The 20,468-nt window shown below is 40.5% G+C and overlaps 2 protein-coding genes across 2 annotated transcripts; both read left to right on the top strand.

Moving 5' to 3' along the window:
* Positions 1-7,955: 7,955 nt before the first annotated feature.
* Positions 7,956-9,680, top strand: LOC148097571 (tripartite motif-containing protein 16-like). The gene has a single exon (XM_087831434.1). The coding sequence runs from the start codon at positions 7,971-7,973 to the stop codon at positions 9,678-9,680; it is 1,710 nt and encodes a 569-aa protein (XP_087687560.1). The 5' UTR covers positions 7,956-7,970.
* An 8,565-nt stretch (positions 9,681-18,245) lies between these two features.
* On the top strand, positions 18,246-19,910 carry LOC148097570 (tripartite motif-containing protein 16-like). The gene has a single exon (XM_087832444.1). The coding sequence runs from the start codon at positions 18,246-18,248 to the stop codon at positions 19,908-19,910; it is 1,665 nt and encodes a 554-aa protein (XP_087688570.1).
* The last annotated feature ends 558 nt before the right edge of the window (positions 19,911-20,468 follow it).

Genomic DNA, 20,468 nt, shown 5'->3' with positions numbered 1-20,468 from the left:
ATTTTTTTTTTTTTTTTTTTTTTTGGGGGGGGAGGTGTAGAAATGACTGAAAGATTAATAGGCTCTGTTTTGAGTTTTGTTCCAAAAAGAATGACTTCATATAGAAAAAAAATATATCACATATGCAGGACACCTTAAACTAGTTTTTTAATGAAGCAGCGAGGCAGAACAAAATCAGGGCTGTATCAAGACACAGGGACTAAACCCCAATTCAACCAGACCCAGAACTGATCCGGAATTAAAACAGGACTACAAGAGTTCAAAATCAGGACTACTGAGGACTTAACCAAGACAGAACCAGAATCAGAACTAGATGATAGTAGCACTAAAAATCATCATAGATCTGCACTACACTTATTTTTTAATTCTACCAAAGTCCACTATTTAGATTGAGAAAAGTTTCTATAATTATTTCGCCTTGTTGTGCAAACAAGCCTGCAGAACTTAATAAATATAGAACTTGAAAAATAACAAACCTAAAAAGAAACACTAGGTACGACCCATATGGAAAAGATATATATAAATCTTATAAAGTTTGTATCTGTTTTGTGTGAAACTTGTATGAAAAGCATACAAGAGTGAAAACAGATATAAGATCCCTTGAAGAATTATATAATGAAACTTGTATGTTTTGGATTCTTACTAAAACAATATATGAAAGTAATGAGAAAGTGGCCACTTTCATGAGTAAATCATATAAGTTTTTACTATTTCTTTTCCATATGGGGAGATACATGAGTACCTATGATACGGTGATACTTTTGGTAAACAACCATTTGACTAACATGTGTTTCTCACCTGCTCTTGTTCCACCTCTGTTCTGTCCTCATTCTCCTCTCTGTTCCTCTCTCTCCCTCTTTGTGCTGACAATCATCAAATATACAGTTGAAACCAGATATTTACAAACTCTTCAGATAAAAACACTTTTTTAATTGTAACATCAAATCAGACTAAATGTTTATTTTTTTAGATTGATAAATATAAAAAACATATTTGTTAACTTTAAGAGTAAAGAGAGAAACTATCTGTATTTCTTAATTGCAAATGGCACCAAATTGTATTCAAAACTGAGCCACACTTATGGAGCTCCACATTTCTTTTCCTGGTGTTTTGGTTGACATCTCTTGATTTTCCCATTTTAAAGAAACAGGTTCTGTGTTTTGCCTTATATGCATCCACAGGTGTGCCACCAATTTACTCACATGGGCTCTACTAACCAATCAGAAGCTTCTTCAGCTCAGAATGGAATCGTCTGCAGTTTTCTTATTAATTAACAATAAACTTAGTGTACATGTACTCCTAAATTTGATGAAAGTGATAAAAAATAGACAGCTCTGTCTCTCTTTATTCTGACATTTAACTCGTTCAAAATATATTTCAATATTTATTTAACCAAAACAAAATAAGTTTACTCTAAATTGATGTTGTACAGTAAAAAAATGTTCTTGTGTTTTCCATAAAGTGTATGTAAATATCTGGTTTCAACTGTGAATATACTGCTGTGTATTGAAGTTCCTCTTGTTTTGCATAGAAATATACTGAACAACATACAAAGCATAATATATAAAATACTACCAGAGTTTTTTCTTTGAAAGAAGCCCCTTAGGTCCATTCTTGTATATCAGTGCATTACTGAAACCGATTTATTTAGCCGTGGAGGGAAACAACTGAAAATATGAAATAAACACACGTAAGCTAAGACTCTAAAGAAACAGCATTGTTGTTGTTCGGCTTTTCATTTCGCCATTTGTTGATTCACTCGAAGAGCAAGCAACGTAATATGGGTCAAGTGATCAGTTTGATATCGATCTTTCGTGATACACCGTCATATTTACATTATTTGTACAGTACGAATGATTTGCTTTGGTACCTGGTCGAACTTCAGTTCTCCTCTGTCTGCCTCGCTGCGTTTCTCCAACAGGCAGCAGCTGCCCCGCCCCCTCGCTCAGTCGCTTAGTGTCTGAGCTCGGATCATACCAATATTAGGGGGGATTTATGCACAGTCGTAAATTCCCACAGTGTGCACTATGTGCTTCGAGTATTGTGTGTAGTTTTTGTTTTATACAGTGTCAGCAAGGCATCTAACTATGAAAAAATTACACTCCAAAAGACCCCGGGCTTCTGAAAAAACAACCCGGGCTTAAGCCCAGTAAACCACACACCCCACCACAGTCACAACAGTCTTATTCTGATCATCCAGACAGATTCACTAACAGGTTGCAGGTCCTGAGTAGAGAGAGTCTGACTGGACGATGTTACTGGGAGGTGGAGTGGAGAGGGGGAGAAGTTGATGTAGCAGTCGCATACAAGAATATCAGCAGAAAAGGAGATGGTAATGAGTGTGTATTTGGACGTAATGACAAATCTTGGTCATTAGATTGTGACAACAACAGTTATACATTTCGGTACAACAAGATCCAAACTCCTGTCTCAGGTCCTCGTTCCTCCAGAGTAGGAGTGTACCTGGATCACAGAGCAGGTATTTTGTCCTTCTACAGCGTCTCTGAAACCATGACTCTCCTCCACAGAGTCCAGACCACATTCACTCAGCCGCTCTATGCTGGACTAACTTTTTGGTTAAATTATGGAGACACTGCTGAGTTGATTAAAGTGAAATAGTCTGAAGTCTTTCATATTGTGGGTTTAAATCTGTATTTTATTTTCATTTTATTTTCTCTCCATCATTTCTGCACAGAGATCAGCTGTCAGTCAAACATTATGGATGGTACCTCACATCTTCTAGTTGTTCTCTTGATGTTTCTGAGTTTTTAAAGGAGATCTTTCCTGTGACTGTTTATGGAGGCTATCACTGCTCATCATCATTTTGATTTACTAAAATATTTCTCCACATGAAAATGTAAACTTCTCTATCCTCTAAATGTTTCTGGAATATTTGTATTGAAAAATGTCGACATTTCTCTTTATGAGTATGGCAGACCATGTGTGTGTGTTTGTGTTTGTTTTTGTCAAAATAATCAAACAAACGAGGAAAAACTGTGATTTTAATGAATGAATTCATATATTGTGTTGATGTTTTATTGTGTGAATAAACTGGAAGGTTTGACTATAAATCAAACTTTGAACAAAGTCTTTTCTTCTGTCTTCATTCCAGGATCTCACTCAAATCTGATGCAGAAAATATGAAACTAATCTGAGAGAATAACTGAAGCAGTTTTCCTCCTGAAGCATCACAAAGTTCAGAGTTCATGTTTAGAGCAGAAGATTCAGCAGTCACTCTGTGACCTTTCAACTTTCTTCACTAAAACAGCTTCATTACAGAGAAACAAGTCACATTTTCTTCATGTTCTTAAGTCCTTTCAGATGTTTGTAATGGTCCTTGAATGCAGCATCAGTGTTGCAGGTTTAAAAGGTCACTTTCTGTTGTGTTCAAAGATTTCCTTCAGATATGGTCTTTAATCAGTAAAGCCAGTGATACAGCAGTGTCATTAGCTGTGTTATTGGCACCAGGCTGTGTTTATGTATGTATTTAATTGTGTCTGAGGATGTCTTCAGCATGAAATGATCATTTGCTCAGCTGCTGTGTCTCATCTCTTATCAGACATTGGTTGGAACAGAGTTTTGTTGCTGACCATCTGACAAGAGGGTGAAGAAAAGCTTCAGGCTTCATTTGGACACTACGTTGGACAGAAGTCTCCAGAAAATGAATCAGAAACACAAATATTATTAATGAAAGTCCAAATGTCAAAAAGGGGTCATACATGATCCTGAGAAATGTCCTTGAACATTTGAACATGAGTCAGAGGGTTGTCAGGTTTCTACACTGCATCGTGGCATCAAGCCTGAGATGTCTGTGTAAACAAGTATGGAGGACACAAATGCACAGACGCAGTCGAGCTGTTTACTGCTGATGAGGAAGGAAAATAGTCTGTTGGATATTAAAGCAGCATTTATTAGAGTAAGAACAGATACTTGTGTCCTTCATTTGATCCCCGTCAATTTACAGAAGACTTAAGGACCCTTTGACTTCTAACATACAGCTGCATGTTTACAATTTTATTATTTATTGATTTCTAGCAAAGCGAGACTTTACTGATTAAAGACATATAATCAGACATATTACTGTTACTTTCTGAAAAAGACTCACATAAAGCAGATTTATCACAAGCAAACATCAAGACACATCCTTCATGGCTTAAAGTTGCAGTGGGACTCTTTCGCCATCTGGTGGTTGTAACAGTTATGACAACTGTTCCTGCATATATGTCCCTCCTCAGTGTGAAGGAGACTGGACTCCAAGCTGCTCCTGCTGATGTTATTTTGACACAAACACACACACACACACACACACACACACACACACACACACACACACACACACACACATATATACATACATACAGAGAGAGCACCTCTGAAAACCAAGAGTCTTTTTCATCAGTGTGTATCGTAATAAACATGGATTTTTAGACGACACTTTATTCTTCAACGTTTTTCAGTGTTGCTTGCAAACAATTTTACAATTTTATTGTTCTGTTATAATCATATGAAACAGAGCCACGATTTGTACATGCTAACTTTATCAATCAAACATCAAATTGATCAAATTTGCACGTAGATTAAGTCTACATTTGAATGCTGTTTTTAATATAAATTTTTTAGTTGATCTCAAATCAGAGCTGCAGCTGGAGGAATAAAAACTAAAACCATCTGTCAAACATTAATATAATACTCAGTTATATTCCATCAGTTCTTTGTCCTGATGATAGAGTTTTGATATTGCCAAGTTTATTAAATTACACGATCTGCATTTTTTAGTGCATTAGTACTGACCTCGCTTAAAGCATACTGTTAAGTCAAATTTTCAAATGTTGTCATTGTGTTTCTTAAATTTGTAAAGTCTTAGTTCAAACTATAGGATTGAAGACATTCCTTTGTCCCCCTCCCCAGCCTCTCGAGGTTCTGGGAGGAGGCTGTAGTGTTTTATCACAAGCACATCCCTGTGAAGGGTCTGTTTAATGTTGCTTCCTGCTCTTATGATCCTTTTGGTGAGCAGGAGGTCACATAAACGCACCCCCATGACACACAAACACACACACACACAAACACACACACACAGTGCCTCGTCTTAGAACCATTGGGGGGTTTTACGGAGGGAGGTGCTGTGATGTGTATTGTAACAGTTTGTCAATAAAAAGGCTACGAGGAGAGCTGCTCTTTAAAGGATTTGGGCTAGAGACAGGTGACGAGCAGTATGCTCCACCGCCTGGTTCTGACCAAGGCTTCCCTCGTTAGCGAGTTAAAGACCGGTTGAAGATCTTCTGTTTTGTCTTGTGTTCTTCATGAGGAATAAGTCTCTAGCGGGGCCTTTGGAAACACAGACTCAACACATACAGTGTTTTTAATATTAAATGCAGCGATATCCCTCCTGCTGCCAGTACTAATCTAATCATGTCCATTTTGGTCATTTCCAATGAAAACCTTTGTGTCTTCATCTGCGGCCTCCAGCTCAGCCTCCTGTGTTTTTGTCAGCACCACCATCTCCAAACCACACCTCAGGCAGGTGTCACTACTATCTCTTGGTCTTATTCTTCAGTCATAAATCACCTCAACGCTCATCTCGAACCACTACACCCTGTGTGCTCTCGCTTCTTCACCTCCCTTGTGCACTGTCTGTTTCTTTTGATGATTGAACCCTAATATGCGCACTTTACAAACCCTCCCGCTACTACTTTTTATGTCTGTTCTCTCCAGAGGATACCTACACCTCTCCAGACTCGCTTCCACATCGTCCCTACAATCACAAAAGATCACAACGTCATCAGCAAACATCACATGGCACAGAGACTCCGTGTGAGGGTTGGCCGAGTTCTGCAGGCAGAAATAAATTGTTCGGAAGGTTGACAGTCCAGCCTTTTTATTATTTCCTTTACAGCTGTGATCTAATGTGTCATATATACAGAGCAGCAAACTAAAGAAAAATCAAACTAGAAAAGCTCCACAAAGAAAAGATAACATGTGTAATTTAAAGATAATCCTAACTACATAGAAACCACTCGGCACCAGAGATGGGCAGTTACAAGTAACGTGTTACTGTAATCCGATTACTTTTTTCAAGTAACGAGTAAAGTAAGGGATTACTATTGCAAAAACGGTAATTAGATTACCGTTACTTTCCCGTAGGAACGCTGCGTTACTGCGTTACTAAAACCGTGATTTTTTTTTGCGAGAATGTCTCATGACAGTGACGTAAGCGAATGCGACATTAATGACAACAGCTGTGTGCAGATCAACAATGGATAATATATCGAGTGCGGGAGAGAGTATGAGCGTGCAGCATTTAAAGCGTGGAAGTACTGACCTTACTTTAAGTTTGATTCCATAAAAAGTGACAAAAACATTAGTGTCCGTTGTTCGTGGGAAGAAAACTTCTTTTTACAGCAAAAAACCCCCTAAACTTCCAAGCAAGCACCGAGTAGCTACGACGTAATGGGAAACTCACAGAGAAACTCCCGGATTCTTCCACTGACCGCTGCGGCACACCTGCACCAGGGTAAACCTCCGCCTACCCCACTCCTGCTTTACAGGTGAAAATAGAGCAACAGGACCGCTAGTCTTTGACTTTATTTATTTTCTGCTGTGTTTTACTTGCATCTATTTGAAAGAGTGAGTGTAAACACACACAAAAAATATTTTATGTGCTGGAATGTGCAGAAAATAGGTTTAAATGTTAAACAAATTTCTTCCAGTCAGAGAATGTTGCATATAATTAAATTTTTGCTTGATGCATAAAGTTAAAAGATTAAAACTAATAAAATAAGTTTTAAAAAGAGACTTTTCCACTTGATTACATTTTGTATGATGGATTATGTAGAAAAAGTAGAATTGGGCTGAAAGATCTATCACTTTATCACCTATTCAGGTTGTAAATCGTGTTTTTAAAAAGTAACTAAGTAACTAAGTAATTAATTACCTTTGAAAATAAGTAATCAGTAAAGTAACGGGATTACTTTTTTGGGGAAGTAATCAGTAATCAGTTACTGATTACTTTTTTCAAGTAACTTGACCAACACTGCTCGGCACTGGGCAAAACCCCTTTAACAAGGACCCCCGACTCTCCATCACAATCTGGCACACACCGATCCTCGAGAGGAGTTGCAGCCCCTGACGTAATAGCCAGTGGCTTTTTCCACTCCTTGAAATAGCAGTTAAATACAATTATGGATTAAATGAACAATTCTCAATCTGCCATTCGAGTATAATGATAATAAGTTAACTGTGAGAACATTGAGACAAATATATTGAGAAAATTCTGCAAGCGTTTAAAACCAACAGATACTACACGTGGCACATTCCCTTCCACCAACCTCACCATTAAAAGGACGTCATAAAGACTCATGGTGTTGCTGTTTCTGGGCCTTTGCCAGCTAGAGACCAGGTGTAGTCTGGAGGAGAGGTGAGCAAACAAGCAAACAACAGCATGCGACAACAGAAAACAAGAAGGGCCAGATGCAAAGTCAGATGGTAGATTTCTGTTGTGTTCTTGGTCTTTTTTTAATTTGTTTTTTTGTTTTATAAAAAATCTTTTTTTTTATTTCCCAAATATTGACGCTACAGCAATTATTTTGTTAACATTCCTGACTATATGAGGCAGAGACTTACAAAAGGTGTGCCCTTTACTAAAGCACAGTGTTAACGTGGGAATAAAACAAAAGTAACTTATCACATTGACATTTACATCATTAAAGCATGTAATTATAGCACACCTCTGTTTGTTGTGAATGAATACATCTCCAGCATCTCGAACAACTGTTGCATCTAAAAAACCCCAAAACAAAACACCCAACCCTGATGATACGTCAGGGTTGGGTGTTTCACCGACGCGGTACATATTTGCTCATTCTTCACGTTCACGGTTCTTTAAATTTGTGAGTGGGTGTAACCAGCTTGTATGTCTGGAAGCTCAGACAAACTTTTCTAACATTGCAGACAGAGACACATGTTGGCTGTGCATGAAACTGAGAGCTGAAATGGCAGAGCTAGAATTTCAGAACAACGAAACAAAATTATGCTGTTCGATCTGTTTGGATCTACTGAAGGATCCCACAACTATTCCCTGTGGACACAACTACTGCATGAGATGTCTCAAAGCCCATTGGGATGCAGAAGATACAAAGCAAGCTCACAGCTGCCCTCAGTGCAGACAGACTTTCACACCGAGACCTTTCTTGATGAAAAACACCATGTTAGCTGAGTTGGTGGAAGAGCTGAAGAGGATTAGGCTTCAAGATGCCCCTGATGATGATCACTGCTATGCTGGACCTGAAGATGTGGCCTGTGATGTCTGCACTGGAAGAAAAATTAAAGCTTTCCAGTCCTGTTTAGTCTGTTTGACATCTTACTGTGAGAAACACCTTCAGCGTCATTATGATGTGGCTCCATTAAAGAAACACAAGCTGGTGGAGCCCTCCAAGAAGCTCCAGGAGAACATCTGCTCTCGTCATGATGAGGTGATGAAGATGTTCTGCCGTACTGATCAGCAGAGTATCTGTTATCTCTGCTCGGTGGATGAACATAAAGGCCACGACACAGTCTCAGCTGCAGCAGAAAGGACTGAGAGGCAGAGAGAGCTGGAGGTGAGTCGACAAAACATCCAGCAGAGAATCCAGGACAGAGAGAAAGATGTGAAGCTGCTTCAACAGGAGGTGGAGGCCATCAATCAGTCTGCTGATCAAACAGTGGAGCACAGTGAGAAGATCTTCACTGAGCTGATCCATCTCATCCAGAAAAGAAGCTCTGATGTGAAGCAGCAGATCAGATCCCAGCAGGAAACTGAAGTGAGTCGAGTCAAAGAGCTTCAGGAGAAGCTGGAGCAGGAGATCACTGAGCTGAAGAGGAAAGATGCTGAGCTGAAGCAGCTCTCACACACAGAGGATCACATCCAGTTTCTACACAACTACCCCTCACTGTCAGCACTCAGTGAGTCTACAGACTCATCCAGCATCAATATCCGTCCTCTGAGCTACTTTGAGGATGTGACAGCAGCTGTGTCAGAGGTCAGAGATAAACTACAGGACATTCTGAGAGAGGAATGGACAAACATCTCACTGACAGTCACTGAAGTGGATGTTTTACTGTCAGATCCACCAGAGCCAAAGACCAGAGCTGGATTCTTAAAATATTCATGTGAAATCACACTGGATCCAAACACAGTAAACAAACAGCTGTTATTATCAGAGGGGAACAGAAAAGCAACATTAATGAATCAACAACAGTCTTATTCTGATCATTCAGACAGATTCACTATAATGTGGCAAGTTCTGAGTAGAGAGAGTCTGACTGGACGTTGTTACTGGGAGGTGGAGTGGAGAGGGGGAGGAGCTTATGTAGCAGTCGCATACAAGAATATCAGCAGAGCAGGGAGTGGGACTGAATATAGATTTGGACGTAATGAAAAATCCTGGGCACTAGACTGCTTCAAAAACAGTTATACATTTCAGTACAACAACATCCAAACTCGTGTCTCAGGTCCTCGTTCCTCCAGAGTAGGAGTGTACCTGGATCACAGAGCAGGTATTTTGTCCTTCTACAGCGTCTCTGAAACCATGACTCTCCTCCACAGAGTCCAGACCACATTCACTCAGCCGCTCTATGCTGGACTTTGGCTTTACTGCTTTGGAAACACTGCTAAGTTTACTAAACTGAAACAGACGTGTTTTTGATACAGCAGCTGGCTCACATCTGTACGTTATTATTATTATTTTCTCTCTGTAAATTATCACAATCACTGTTTTAGCATTGCTGCACTGTACTAGATGACTTTTATTTATAAAGTATTTTTCCACAAAAAAATATAAATGTTTGTGTTTGTATTTGTATGTATTTAAGTGGAATATATTTATTTGATTTTATTTAGTTATTGTTTTTTCGGTTTTTGTTTTCCAATTCATGGGCTGAGACAGAGACAATAAAAGACCTTCCTGTATATATATTTGTAAAGAAATGAATTATTTATATGAATATATACTCATTTTGAATTTTATGCCAGCAACAGGTTTAAATCTTCTTTTAAACATAATATTTAAGAGTTTGCTCTTTAAAAGTGAGGACAGTATTTGTGTCCGAAGAATATTTTCTCAGGTGGCTTCATCAAGTCAGTTATGTAACATCTCAGCACTTTGTGTTTGCTTGTTTTTGTTTTTCCCAACAGTGTCAGATGTTTTTGATTGGGTGCCAGGTCTACAGTGCAGACAGACCAGCTTTGCAGTGATGATGTTTTCTGTGACGTTATACTGTAGATGTACTGGAAGGATGTGGTGTGGCATTGTTTTTGAACGATTACAGCCTTCCTAAAAAAACATGAACATTTCCTTCAGAAATATTTTACATTAACCGTTAAACTATTTGCACCTGCAGTCTTTAAAGAGGAGGTGAACTTCATTATTGTTACTTTTGAAAAAGTAACAACAAACACAAAATCTGTTTGTTACGTTTACCAAGTCAAAATAATCTCATCTCTGCCAATTGTTGCTGTTTTGTTTTTAAATTATACTAAAACAAATGAAACTTAAATAAAAGAAATAATCAGTTTCCTTGAGAGCTTGTAATCCCTTACACACACACACACACACACACACACACACACACACACACACACACACACACACACACACACACACACACACACACACACACACACCTGTGTATTCAAACCTTTGCTCTCACTCTCACACTTTCTCCACTTTTCAATATCAAAACATAATTACCCTCCAAACCTAATAACAGGTTGTGTCTCCCGTACTAACAATAAAAGGAATCAAGAATTTATTGTTACTAACGATGAGTCTTTTGCATTGTCATGGAGGAATTTTGGCTGACTCCTTATTGCAGAATCTCTTGAATCAGAATCAAAATTATCTTTATTTGACCAAGTTTGTGCACAAAAAAAAGGAATTTGACTCTGGTTCACTTTACTAGTCTGCATGTAAAAAATGAACCACAGCAAAGCATCTCAATCTGATTTAAATCCAGAATTTGTTTACACAATTCCACAACCTTTTTATTTCTTTTAGAAACACTGGAGGGTTTTCAAACATAAACAGGATGTTTAAGATCACGCCAAAGTATTTCAGTCTCATTTAAGTCCAAACTTTCATTAGGACACTCCAAAGCTTTTATTTTGTAGTTGTTTGTTTTGTAGACTTGTTGATGTGTTTCGGATCATTGTCCTGCTGCATCGCCCAGCCTCAGGGCACAAACTGATGGCCGGACATTCTGATTGGCCCTGAAGCAGTGCGGTGACTCGGACATCTTTGCACTTCAGTCTGCACCGGCCTCATGCTGGAGCACAGACCTTTCCTCCTCTGGTCTGTAACGTTTCGACTGGTCGCTCATGGCCCGTGGTTCCCGTTTCATGGCGTCTTTGTGTTTTTGACTCCTTCGCATCCGGTGGTCCGGGCCTCTGTCAAACTGGTCAGCTCCACATTTGTTTGGCCAGGCCTTTGCAAGTCAGTTAGGGAATGGGCTGCATGTGTTCCATGCGCACAAAGGTCCATAAGCACACTAAAGCAGCGGTCCCCAACCCCCGGGCCATGGACCGGTACCAGTTGTTTTCTTGACTTGGGTTTCACGTTGTGGTCCCCCTACTGACATTACATCCGACAGGGCCCTCATTATGTTTCGGGGCTGACAGCCTGGGAGTCAAGATTCACCGCACCACTGCATACCACCCGCAGGCTAATGGGATGTGCGAGAGGTTTCACAGGTCGCTTAAGGTTGCGCTCCGCGCTTCTTTGACTATTAGCAGCCGGGTTGGCCACCCCAGGTTTTGCTGGGGCTGCTCTGTGCAGTGGTTCTTGGCATCCCTCCAGCTGAACTGGCCCTCGGTCAGCCTCTCCATGTCCCCGGGGAATTCTTACCCGTGCTCCCATTCCCTGGTGTTGTCCCCTCGCTAGCAAGTGGACTCATTTGGTGTTCCAGGTCCCGTGCACCATTGCCTGCCTGACACTTTTGTTCCGAAGACTTCAGACAGTTCAAAGTTTATTTTTGTCCGGCACGATGCACATAGGACACCGCTGCGTCCACTCTATGACGGCCCATATGGGGTCCTCAAATCAGGCCAGAAGCACTTTGTTTTGGGTTTCGGCAGGCATAGGGAGACTGTATGTGTGGACAGACTTAATACTCATACTCATACTCAGGCTAGGACTCCCTCTACCATTTCCCCGCCTCCCAGGTTCAGCCGTTCTGGCAGTTTGCTTATGCCCAACGTCCTGGACTAGTGGGGGACCCTGCTGGGTGTTTGGGAGGGGGGTGGTATTTGTGGTGGACCACCAGGGGACACCACTCACACCCAGCGATAGAATAAGTGCTGAGCTGAGAATAAGTGAGTGAAATGTGACAAGCTCTCATGTCATCCTCTCTCGTCATGTTCTTTCTCTTTCAAGGGTTGGATGATGGGGATTGGGCGTCAAATTGCATTTTCACATTGGATCATTTTTATCCATAGTGCTAAATGTGTTTCATTGGGCAGTGTTGGGGAGTAATGGAATACATGTACTGGCGTTACGTATTTAAAATGCAAAATATGAGTAACTGTATTCCATTACAGTTCCCATTTAAATAGGTGATATTCAGAATACAGTTACTTTGTTAAAATAAATGGAACACACAGTGGTCATTTCCTGTTTCATATGTTAGGCTATGTCCTCTCTATCCCTTCTCCAATTTTGGTGATTAAATGCAGTCGGGTGCAGCTTTAGCTCGGATTGATGACCATGCAATCATATGATGTATGGCTGAGAGCGGCTGTCGTGGGTTCATGTCCAACCAGTGGCCCTTTTTTTAAAAAACTCAACTTCCCTCTGAAATTAATACAGTTTCTTCGATTCTTCGATTGCCAGAAACCTAAACAAAACACACAATAACAGCTCTAATGTAAGCGTCCTGTTAATGTTGGTGGCGTCAATTACACAATGGACCCGGAGCCAGCACAACAGAGCCAGCAGTGCACAGGCAGGAATGCATTTCTGACACCACGTCATAAGAAGAATGGGATGGGCGAAACTTCAGTATCTTCGATGTGTCTGTGATTTTTGTTACTATTTATGAAGGCTACTTGCCACCAAGCTAACATTGTTAGCTGACGTTAGCTGAGATTTCTTCATAAACTGCAGACTGTTAGGCCGTTTCTAAATGCTCAAGTACGTGAGTCCGTACTCGCGTTCTCACTAGTGCGGATTTCATAAGTTCACCTGGGAATCCGGACTTCCCGAGAACAGAACGCAATCGTTCTACAATTGGAAAGGAAGTGTACTTGATGACATCATAGCTCTGGAGTTTTCTTTCCTGCCATCCCCTCTTTAACTGTGATTAATATTTGCAATGGAAACGACACATGACGTAAAAAATTACACATGATGTATTTGTCGTGGTCCGGAGTCTGTGACTCCGTGTTTATGTTTATTAATATTCTGTGTTTTGTTTTGTTTTTTATTTTGGGTTGTTTGTGGTTATTCCCAGTGTTTAGTGTTCTCTGTGCTCTCCTGTCCCTCGTTTCGGGTTCCTGTGTTCTGTCTCCCCAGTCTGTGTTAAGTTTACATGTCTAGAGTTCGGTGTGTTTCCTGTTTTACTATGAAGGACCGTGTCTGTTGTCAGTGTTTCTAGTTTCACTTCCCTTGTCTCGTCCTGCCTAATTACCCCAGCTGTGTCTCCCTCCTGTCTCTCATTCCCTGATTGTTCCTGTGTGTCTATAAGAACTGTGTTTTTTCGTGCTTGTTGCTGGTTTGTTTGTGTTGTTTCCCCGAGTCTCCCTGCGTCTCAGTTTCAGGTCTGTTTCTGTTAGTTTTTGCAGTTTAGGTCACCTTATGTTCTGCACATGCCTTCACCACTGCTATTTGTACCGTCAACATCAAAATAAAACTCACTCACATCAGAAGCCGTGCCTGCATCTTGGGTCCTAATTTCCACACTCCACACGGCCTGCCATCGCAGCCGTGACAGCACGAACCAGCTACTATTGACCCAGCGGCACTTAATCCTTTGGAGGAGCTCTGTGATGACATTATTTACAATGTGGAGATTCTTGTGAACCTGTGGCTGGATCACCCCCCGGAGGAGCTTCGTCGCACTGTTGAAGCCCAGCTACAGCAACTCTTCTCTTGTCTCCCCTGGCTGCTAAGTTTACTGCCCCCTCTGGCACAGGACTTTCTTCGCTGTGAATTACATCTCCACCCAGCCACAGCTACTTGCCTTCCCTGCCTGGCGGAGAATATTTTGCTTAGCCCTGCGGTCCGACCTTCGGGAAGGAAGCGGCACTCACGCCGCCGACGCCTCTCACTACAGCTGGACCCCTGTATTTCAGAGCTGTGGTGAGTGAAAGACACAATTATTCTGTTTCAGACTTTAGGACTGTTTATTCTGGGGCCGTTTTGTGTGGCAGGTGATAATAATAACGGCAGTCTTCTTCTTTACCTGTGACTGAAATTACAGAGACCTTTTCCGGGGCCGCATTGAATTCTAAGTACTGTTTCTGACCTGCTGGTTCAATGCATGGAACCAGTTTCACACAAACTGTTTTTGTTGAGCCTGCTCCTCTGCCTTTCAGTGTTCCAGCTTGGTCTGTAGTGTTGCCACCAGCTGCGTCACCTGTTCAGTTTCCTGTCCCGGTTTTTTCATCTAAATGATTTATTATTGAAATAAACATGACATTATTTTTTCAGGTCTGCAGAGTGGGCAATCATAATGAAGCAGTTCATTATAAGCTGCAGATTTAAGCTGCTCTTCATAGTTTTGTCCACCAGATGTCACCAAAGAGGACTGTGCTGAAAAGATTTGAGTAATGAACCGTTTTTTCAATGCAAGCTTCAGAAAGCTTCATTTGGACATCAGAGGCCGTCTGATGTTAAACACGTGCCATGGGTTGTTGTCCTGTGGCTTCTTGATGTTTTTTGCTAGTAAAAAAAAAAAATCTTGTAATCTTATAATCAATCTCATAGGTTGTGAGTATGCTTGTGCTGTGAGGTCCCTGCTTCCACCTGATTAAGTAATTAACCAGCAGACATTTACATCCTCCTGAGAACCAGCCTATTCATTTATGTCCTCTGTAATAAACATTTATTTTTGGTCTCTATCTTTTGACTTATTTGAGCTATCCTAATAAGTCCTGATGTACTACATAGAGGACATCCTGTCTTTCCGTTGATAGCTCATGTGTTTGGGTCGTGTCTTTTAGCTCCAAAGAGGAAGGAAATCCCCAAAAACATTCAATGGGAAGGTTCATTTTTCCTCGATCATCAGGAAGATATATTATATACTATAACTTCTATATTTGTAAGTATGTGTATCATATTTTAGACCTGGGAGCAGAAATGCTGATGAACTGGTTTTCATTCAGGAACAGGCAGAGCGTCCTCTCTTCCTGGCTCCATGTCTATAATTATGTCACACACTGATTCGCTCTCACAAAATCACCAAAACACAGCACAAATCCCACCAATGGTTCAATTCCTTATAAATCATTGAATCAGGTACTGAAGCAGTGACGTGCTGAATGAAGCTTCAGATGTCATTGATCACGTGACTCTGTTCAGACAAACCAAGCCTCAGCACAGCATTTCTGAAGCAGTGTGTTGATTTTTTTTGACACATGTGCCGGAGCTTCAGCTTCAAACGGGCCGTCACCATCAGAGTTGCTGGAACCATGTCCCACTACTGGCTACTCTGTTTTATTCTGTGTTAAGTTTAGATAGAAAGAGAGAGATGAGGTGTGGGTGGACATCAGATGATTAAATGTCAACAACCTGATTGGCCCAAGCGTGAAGATGTGACGTCCACTGAGGGAAGGGGGGAGAAAGGGTGAGCAGGTATAAAAGTGAGGTGAAGAAGAGATTCGGGGTTCTTCCCTTTTGTCCTCTGTGAGATGAGCAGTTCAGAAGTTTGGATCTAAGAGGTTCACAGTTCAAATTCCAGCAGAGACGCTAAAAGGAGAACCACAGTCCAACCTGTGAATGTTTTTAACCCTTTGTGAAACAACAAAGGCATAAATATGATCATATAAATATTATCTACTGGGTCAGACTCATAGGATCAGGGATTAGAACTCCTTTTATCAGAGAGATGAAATCTACTTCCTGTACAGGGTTTTTTTGTGGGCCTACCGATCGACAGAAACTAGAGTCAATAAAAAAACTGGACATTGGCTCAATGTGTGTGTGGCACAGGGAAACAAGGACTGAGCGCTGTGTAGTCCCACATAAAGTCAGACACCTGGTCACCCTAGGTGGACCATGGCATGGTCTATATGGAGGATACAGACACTGCTGAAAACATGACTCTGTCTGGTTTAGATGATAAAATGTCTTTACTTTAGGAGGCTGTGGCTCAGAGTACATTCACATAATGCCTTTGAATAAATGTAAAAAGCTTGTTTTTCTCCTGCTTTGATTTCTTTGTCCAGGTAGAAATTCTGCTTTTTGCCTCTAAAATCTGAAACAGTTTGAAACAAAGTTTGGCGCTCTAATCCTCTCTGTGTTTCTCCTTTGGTCAGATGATGATATTGAATGAAATATTCCAGTATTCAGTAGCTCAGCAGCTTTGTAACATGTGGTTTTGCACACTGTTCAAACCTCAGATGTTTGTGTAAACAAGTGTGGAGGACACAAACTCACGGGGGGAGGAACGACATTTACTGTTGATGTGTCTGACATTTAGTCTCCATGAGTTCTCATAAGACTGAAGAACTCTGTGATCTCTAACATGCAGCTGTATGTTTTCAAATGATGTGTCTCATTCTCTGGACTTTACTAGACAACGAGTAAAGAACATATAACGAATATCATCTTTAAAGTGATGAATAATAACTCTGCCTCTGTGTCTTAAAAAATAAAGTGATATAACTTCTTTTACATTACTGTGAACTTCTTGTACAGTTTGACAGCTGATTGTTGTCGTGTTTGTCGTCATTTGAAGATCGTTTCCTAAAGAGGACTGAACAGTCATTTAGCCTCTGGTTCCATCCATGAATCTGATGTTTGCTGTATAATCTGTGCTGTTAATAGTGTAATGGAACATATAATTTGTACATATAATTTCATATGTAATTATGATGATCTTTACCCATTAAGATTTTAAATGAAACGATAAACAAAGGCCAAGAAAACTGAGTTAAACTCCTGAGTCTACTATATATTTGCACCATGAAGAAATGAATTGTTTGCACCAATAATAAATAATCAAATATATCAAATTATCATCAATATTTAAATAAATGAACCATCGCACCAAACAAAACAACAATTCAACAGACAGTTCTATAAAACTGTGGATGATTCAAAGTGCTGCTATAACTGCACAACAAAACTGCAGTGAGAAAAGCTTTGGATGTTCAGTTTAGTTATAATGACAGTTAAACAACTAAAATACTCGATTAAGTAGGTGAGAAAAAGTTACTGGATCAGTTTAAGACCAAAATACATTTGAATGAATTACTGACATGGACACTTTGTGAAAAATTACTAAACAGTTCAGGCAAAATTTTACTAAAACCTTGAATTAAACTTGAAAGTTTTCATTTCAAGCACATCTTGATGTTTTCATTGAAACTCCACTGTGACTGTGTAGACAGGAAAAACTACAAAATAATGTTTGTTTGTTTGTTTTTGTAAACACTGTGGACCGATCTGCATTTGTTATTGCTAAATTTAAATATTTGTTACTATTTAATGATCATAATCTCATTTGAACATAGGTTTGATTTAGTGGAGTCAGTTGTTCCCATGCATCATTCTGTAAGTGTGAGAATGAACTAAGATTAGAAAATGTCAAAATATAAAGTGTGATTTATTTTTATTCATCACAGCATCCTAAACTTTGCTGAACTTTTTGAAATATAAAATGAACTCACTGAGTGTTGACTGTCATAACTCAAGAAAAGTTAAACTGGGCTGACCCAGTTGAAACTAATTTTAACAGTTTAAACCAGTTAAACCAGTTTACCTGGGTCAGACTTGTTACTGCATGATGTAAACAAACATACCACACCCTGCATCATGTGAATGGCTCTTGTTTGCTCTGTAAGAATATTTCTTTAGTGCCTCCCTTCACAGATGTGTCTGTATCAGGATGGGTCTAAACAACATGGTGTAAATGCAGTTGCTGGTGAGCCTCATTTCCTGTAGGAGGTGAAAAAGAGCAGAGATCTGTTTCCCTTCAGAGCACAGAGGTTGTTTCTGTTCAGAGGAAGTGAAACTGTCTGACAGTCACTGAGAGACGGTGAAACGGCACAGCACATGAATCAAATGGATCAAACAAAATTCTGCTGTTCAGTCTGTTTGGATCTACTGAAGGATCCGGTGACTATTCCCTGTGGACACAGCTACTGCATGAACTGTATTAAAAGCTTCTGGGATGAAGAGGAAAAGAAGAAAATCTACAGCTGCCCTCAGTGCAGACAGACTTTCACAGCGAGGCCTGTCCTGGAGAAAAACACCATGTTAGCAGATTTAGTGGAGGAGCTAAAGAAGAATGGACTCCAAGCTGCTCCTGCTGATCACTGCTATGCTGGACCTGAAGATGTGGCCTGTGATGTCTGCACTGGAAGAAAAATGAAAGCCTTCAAGTCCTGTTTATTCTGTCTGGCATCTTATTGTGAGAAACACCTTCAGCCTCATTATGATGTGGCTCCACTAAAGAAACACAAGCTGGTGGAGCCCTCCAAGAAGCTCCAGGAGAACATCTGCTCTCGTCATGATGAGGTGATGAAGATGTTCTGCCGTACTGATCAGCAGAGTATCTGTTATCTCTGCTCTGTGGATGAACATAAAGGCCACGACACAGTCTCAGCTGCAGCAGAAAGGACTGAGAGGCAGAGAGAGCTGGAGGTGAGTGGACAAAACATCCAGCAGAGAATCCAGGACAGAGAGAAAGATGTGAAGCTGCTTCAACAGGAGGTGGAGGCCATCAATCAGTCTGCTGATCAAACAGTGGAGCACAGTGAGAAGATCTTCACTGAGCTGATCCATCTCATCCAGAAAAGAAGCTCTGATGTGAAGCAGCAGATCAGATCCCAGCAGGAAACTGAAGTGAGTCGAGTCAAAGAGCTTCAGGAGAAGCTGGAGCAGGAGATCACTGAGCTGAAGAGGAAAGATGCTGAGCTGAAGCAGCTCTCACACACAGAGGATCACATCCAGTTTCTACACAACTACCCCTCACTGTCAGCACTCAGTGAGTCTACAGACTCATCCAGCATCAATATCCGTCCTCTGAGCTACTTTGAGGATGTGACAGCAGCTGTGTCAGAGGTCAGAGATAAACTACAGGACATTCTGAGAGAGGGATGGACAAACATCTCACTGACAGTCACTGAAGTGGATGTTTCACTGTCAGATCCACCAGAGCCAAAGACCAGAGCTGGATTCTTAAAATATTCATGTGAAATCACACTGGATCCAAACACAGCAAACAAACAGCTGTTATTATCAGAGGGGAACAGAAAAGTAACATTAATGAAACAACAACAGTCTTATTCTGATCATCCAGAAAGATTCACTTGGTGTCAGGTCCTGACTAGAGAGAGTCTGACTGGACGTTGTTACTGGGAGGTGGAGTGGAGAGGGGGAGGAGTTTGTGTAGCAGTCGCTTACAAGAATATCAGCAGAAAAGGAGTGGGTACTGAATGTGGATTTGGAGGTAATGACAAATCTTGGGCATTATATTGTAACAACAACAGTTATACATTTTGGTACAACAACATCCAAACTCGTGTCTCAGGTCCTCGTTCCTCCAGAGTAGGAGTGTACCTGGATCACAGAGCAGGTATTTTGTCCTTCTACAGCGTCTCTGAAACCATGACTCTCCTCCACAGAGTCCAGACCACATTCACTCAGCCGCTCTATGCTGGACTTTGGCTTTGTTATAGTTATGGAGACTCTGCTGAGTTGATTAAAGTGAAATAGACTGAAGTCTTTCATATTGTGGGTTTAAATCTGTATTTAAGTTTCATTTTATTTTCTCTCCATCATTTCTGCACAGAGATCAGCTGTCAGTCAAACATTATGGGTGGTACCTCCACATCTTCTAGTTGTTCTCTTGATGTTTCTGAGTTTTTAAAGGAGATCTTTCCTGTGACTGTTTATGGAGGCTATCACTGCTCATCATCATTTTGATTTACTAAAATATTTCTCCACATGAAAATTGTCCTGATTCGTAATTTGAGGTGGAGACATACGACTGGAGGTCCATAGTGGGTCAAACAATGATTTTATTAAAACACATACATATATGTATGGGAGACCGAGCACAATCCCTCACGGCATCGATCTTCCTCGAACAATACATTGGGTGTCATATATATACTAAACTAGTGCGTCACAAGCAGATAATCAACAAGCATAAGTTCCAGTAAGTTTCCAGAGATTCTAGGACATATTCTAAAAAAGAGCATTTCCTTCCTTTGTTCCTTCACTATCGCCAGATGCGTCCTGTTATTTCATTTCACTTATCTGTGGAATTAA

This window comes from Neolamprologus brichardi, chromosome 18 (genome assembly GCF_056152115.1).
Source record: "Neolamprologus brichardi isolate AB-2024 chromosome 18, ASM5615211v1, whole genome shotgun sequence".
NCBI classification, from domain to species: Eukaryota; Metazoa; Chordata; class Actinopteri; order Cichliformes; family Cichlidae; genus Neolamprologus; species Neolamprologus brichardi.
The sequence above is the reverse complement of the archived record's forward strand: the minus strand, read 5'-3'. Positions and strand labels throughout refer to the sequence as shown.

Coding starts and splice junctions, on each gene's coding strand:
- LOC148097571 (XM_087831434.1), top strand. CDS start 7,971: ATGAAACTGAGAGCTGAAATGGCAGAGCTAGAATTTCAGAACAACGAA.
- LOC148097570 (XM_087832444.1), top strand. CDS start 18,246: ATGAATCAAATGGATCAAACAAAATTCTGCTGTTCAGTCTGTTTGGAT.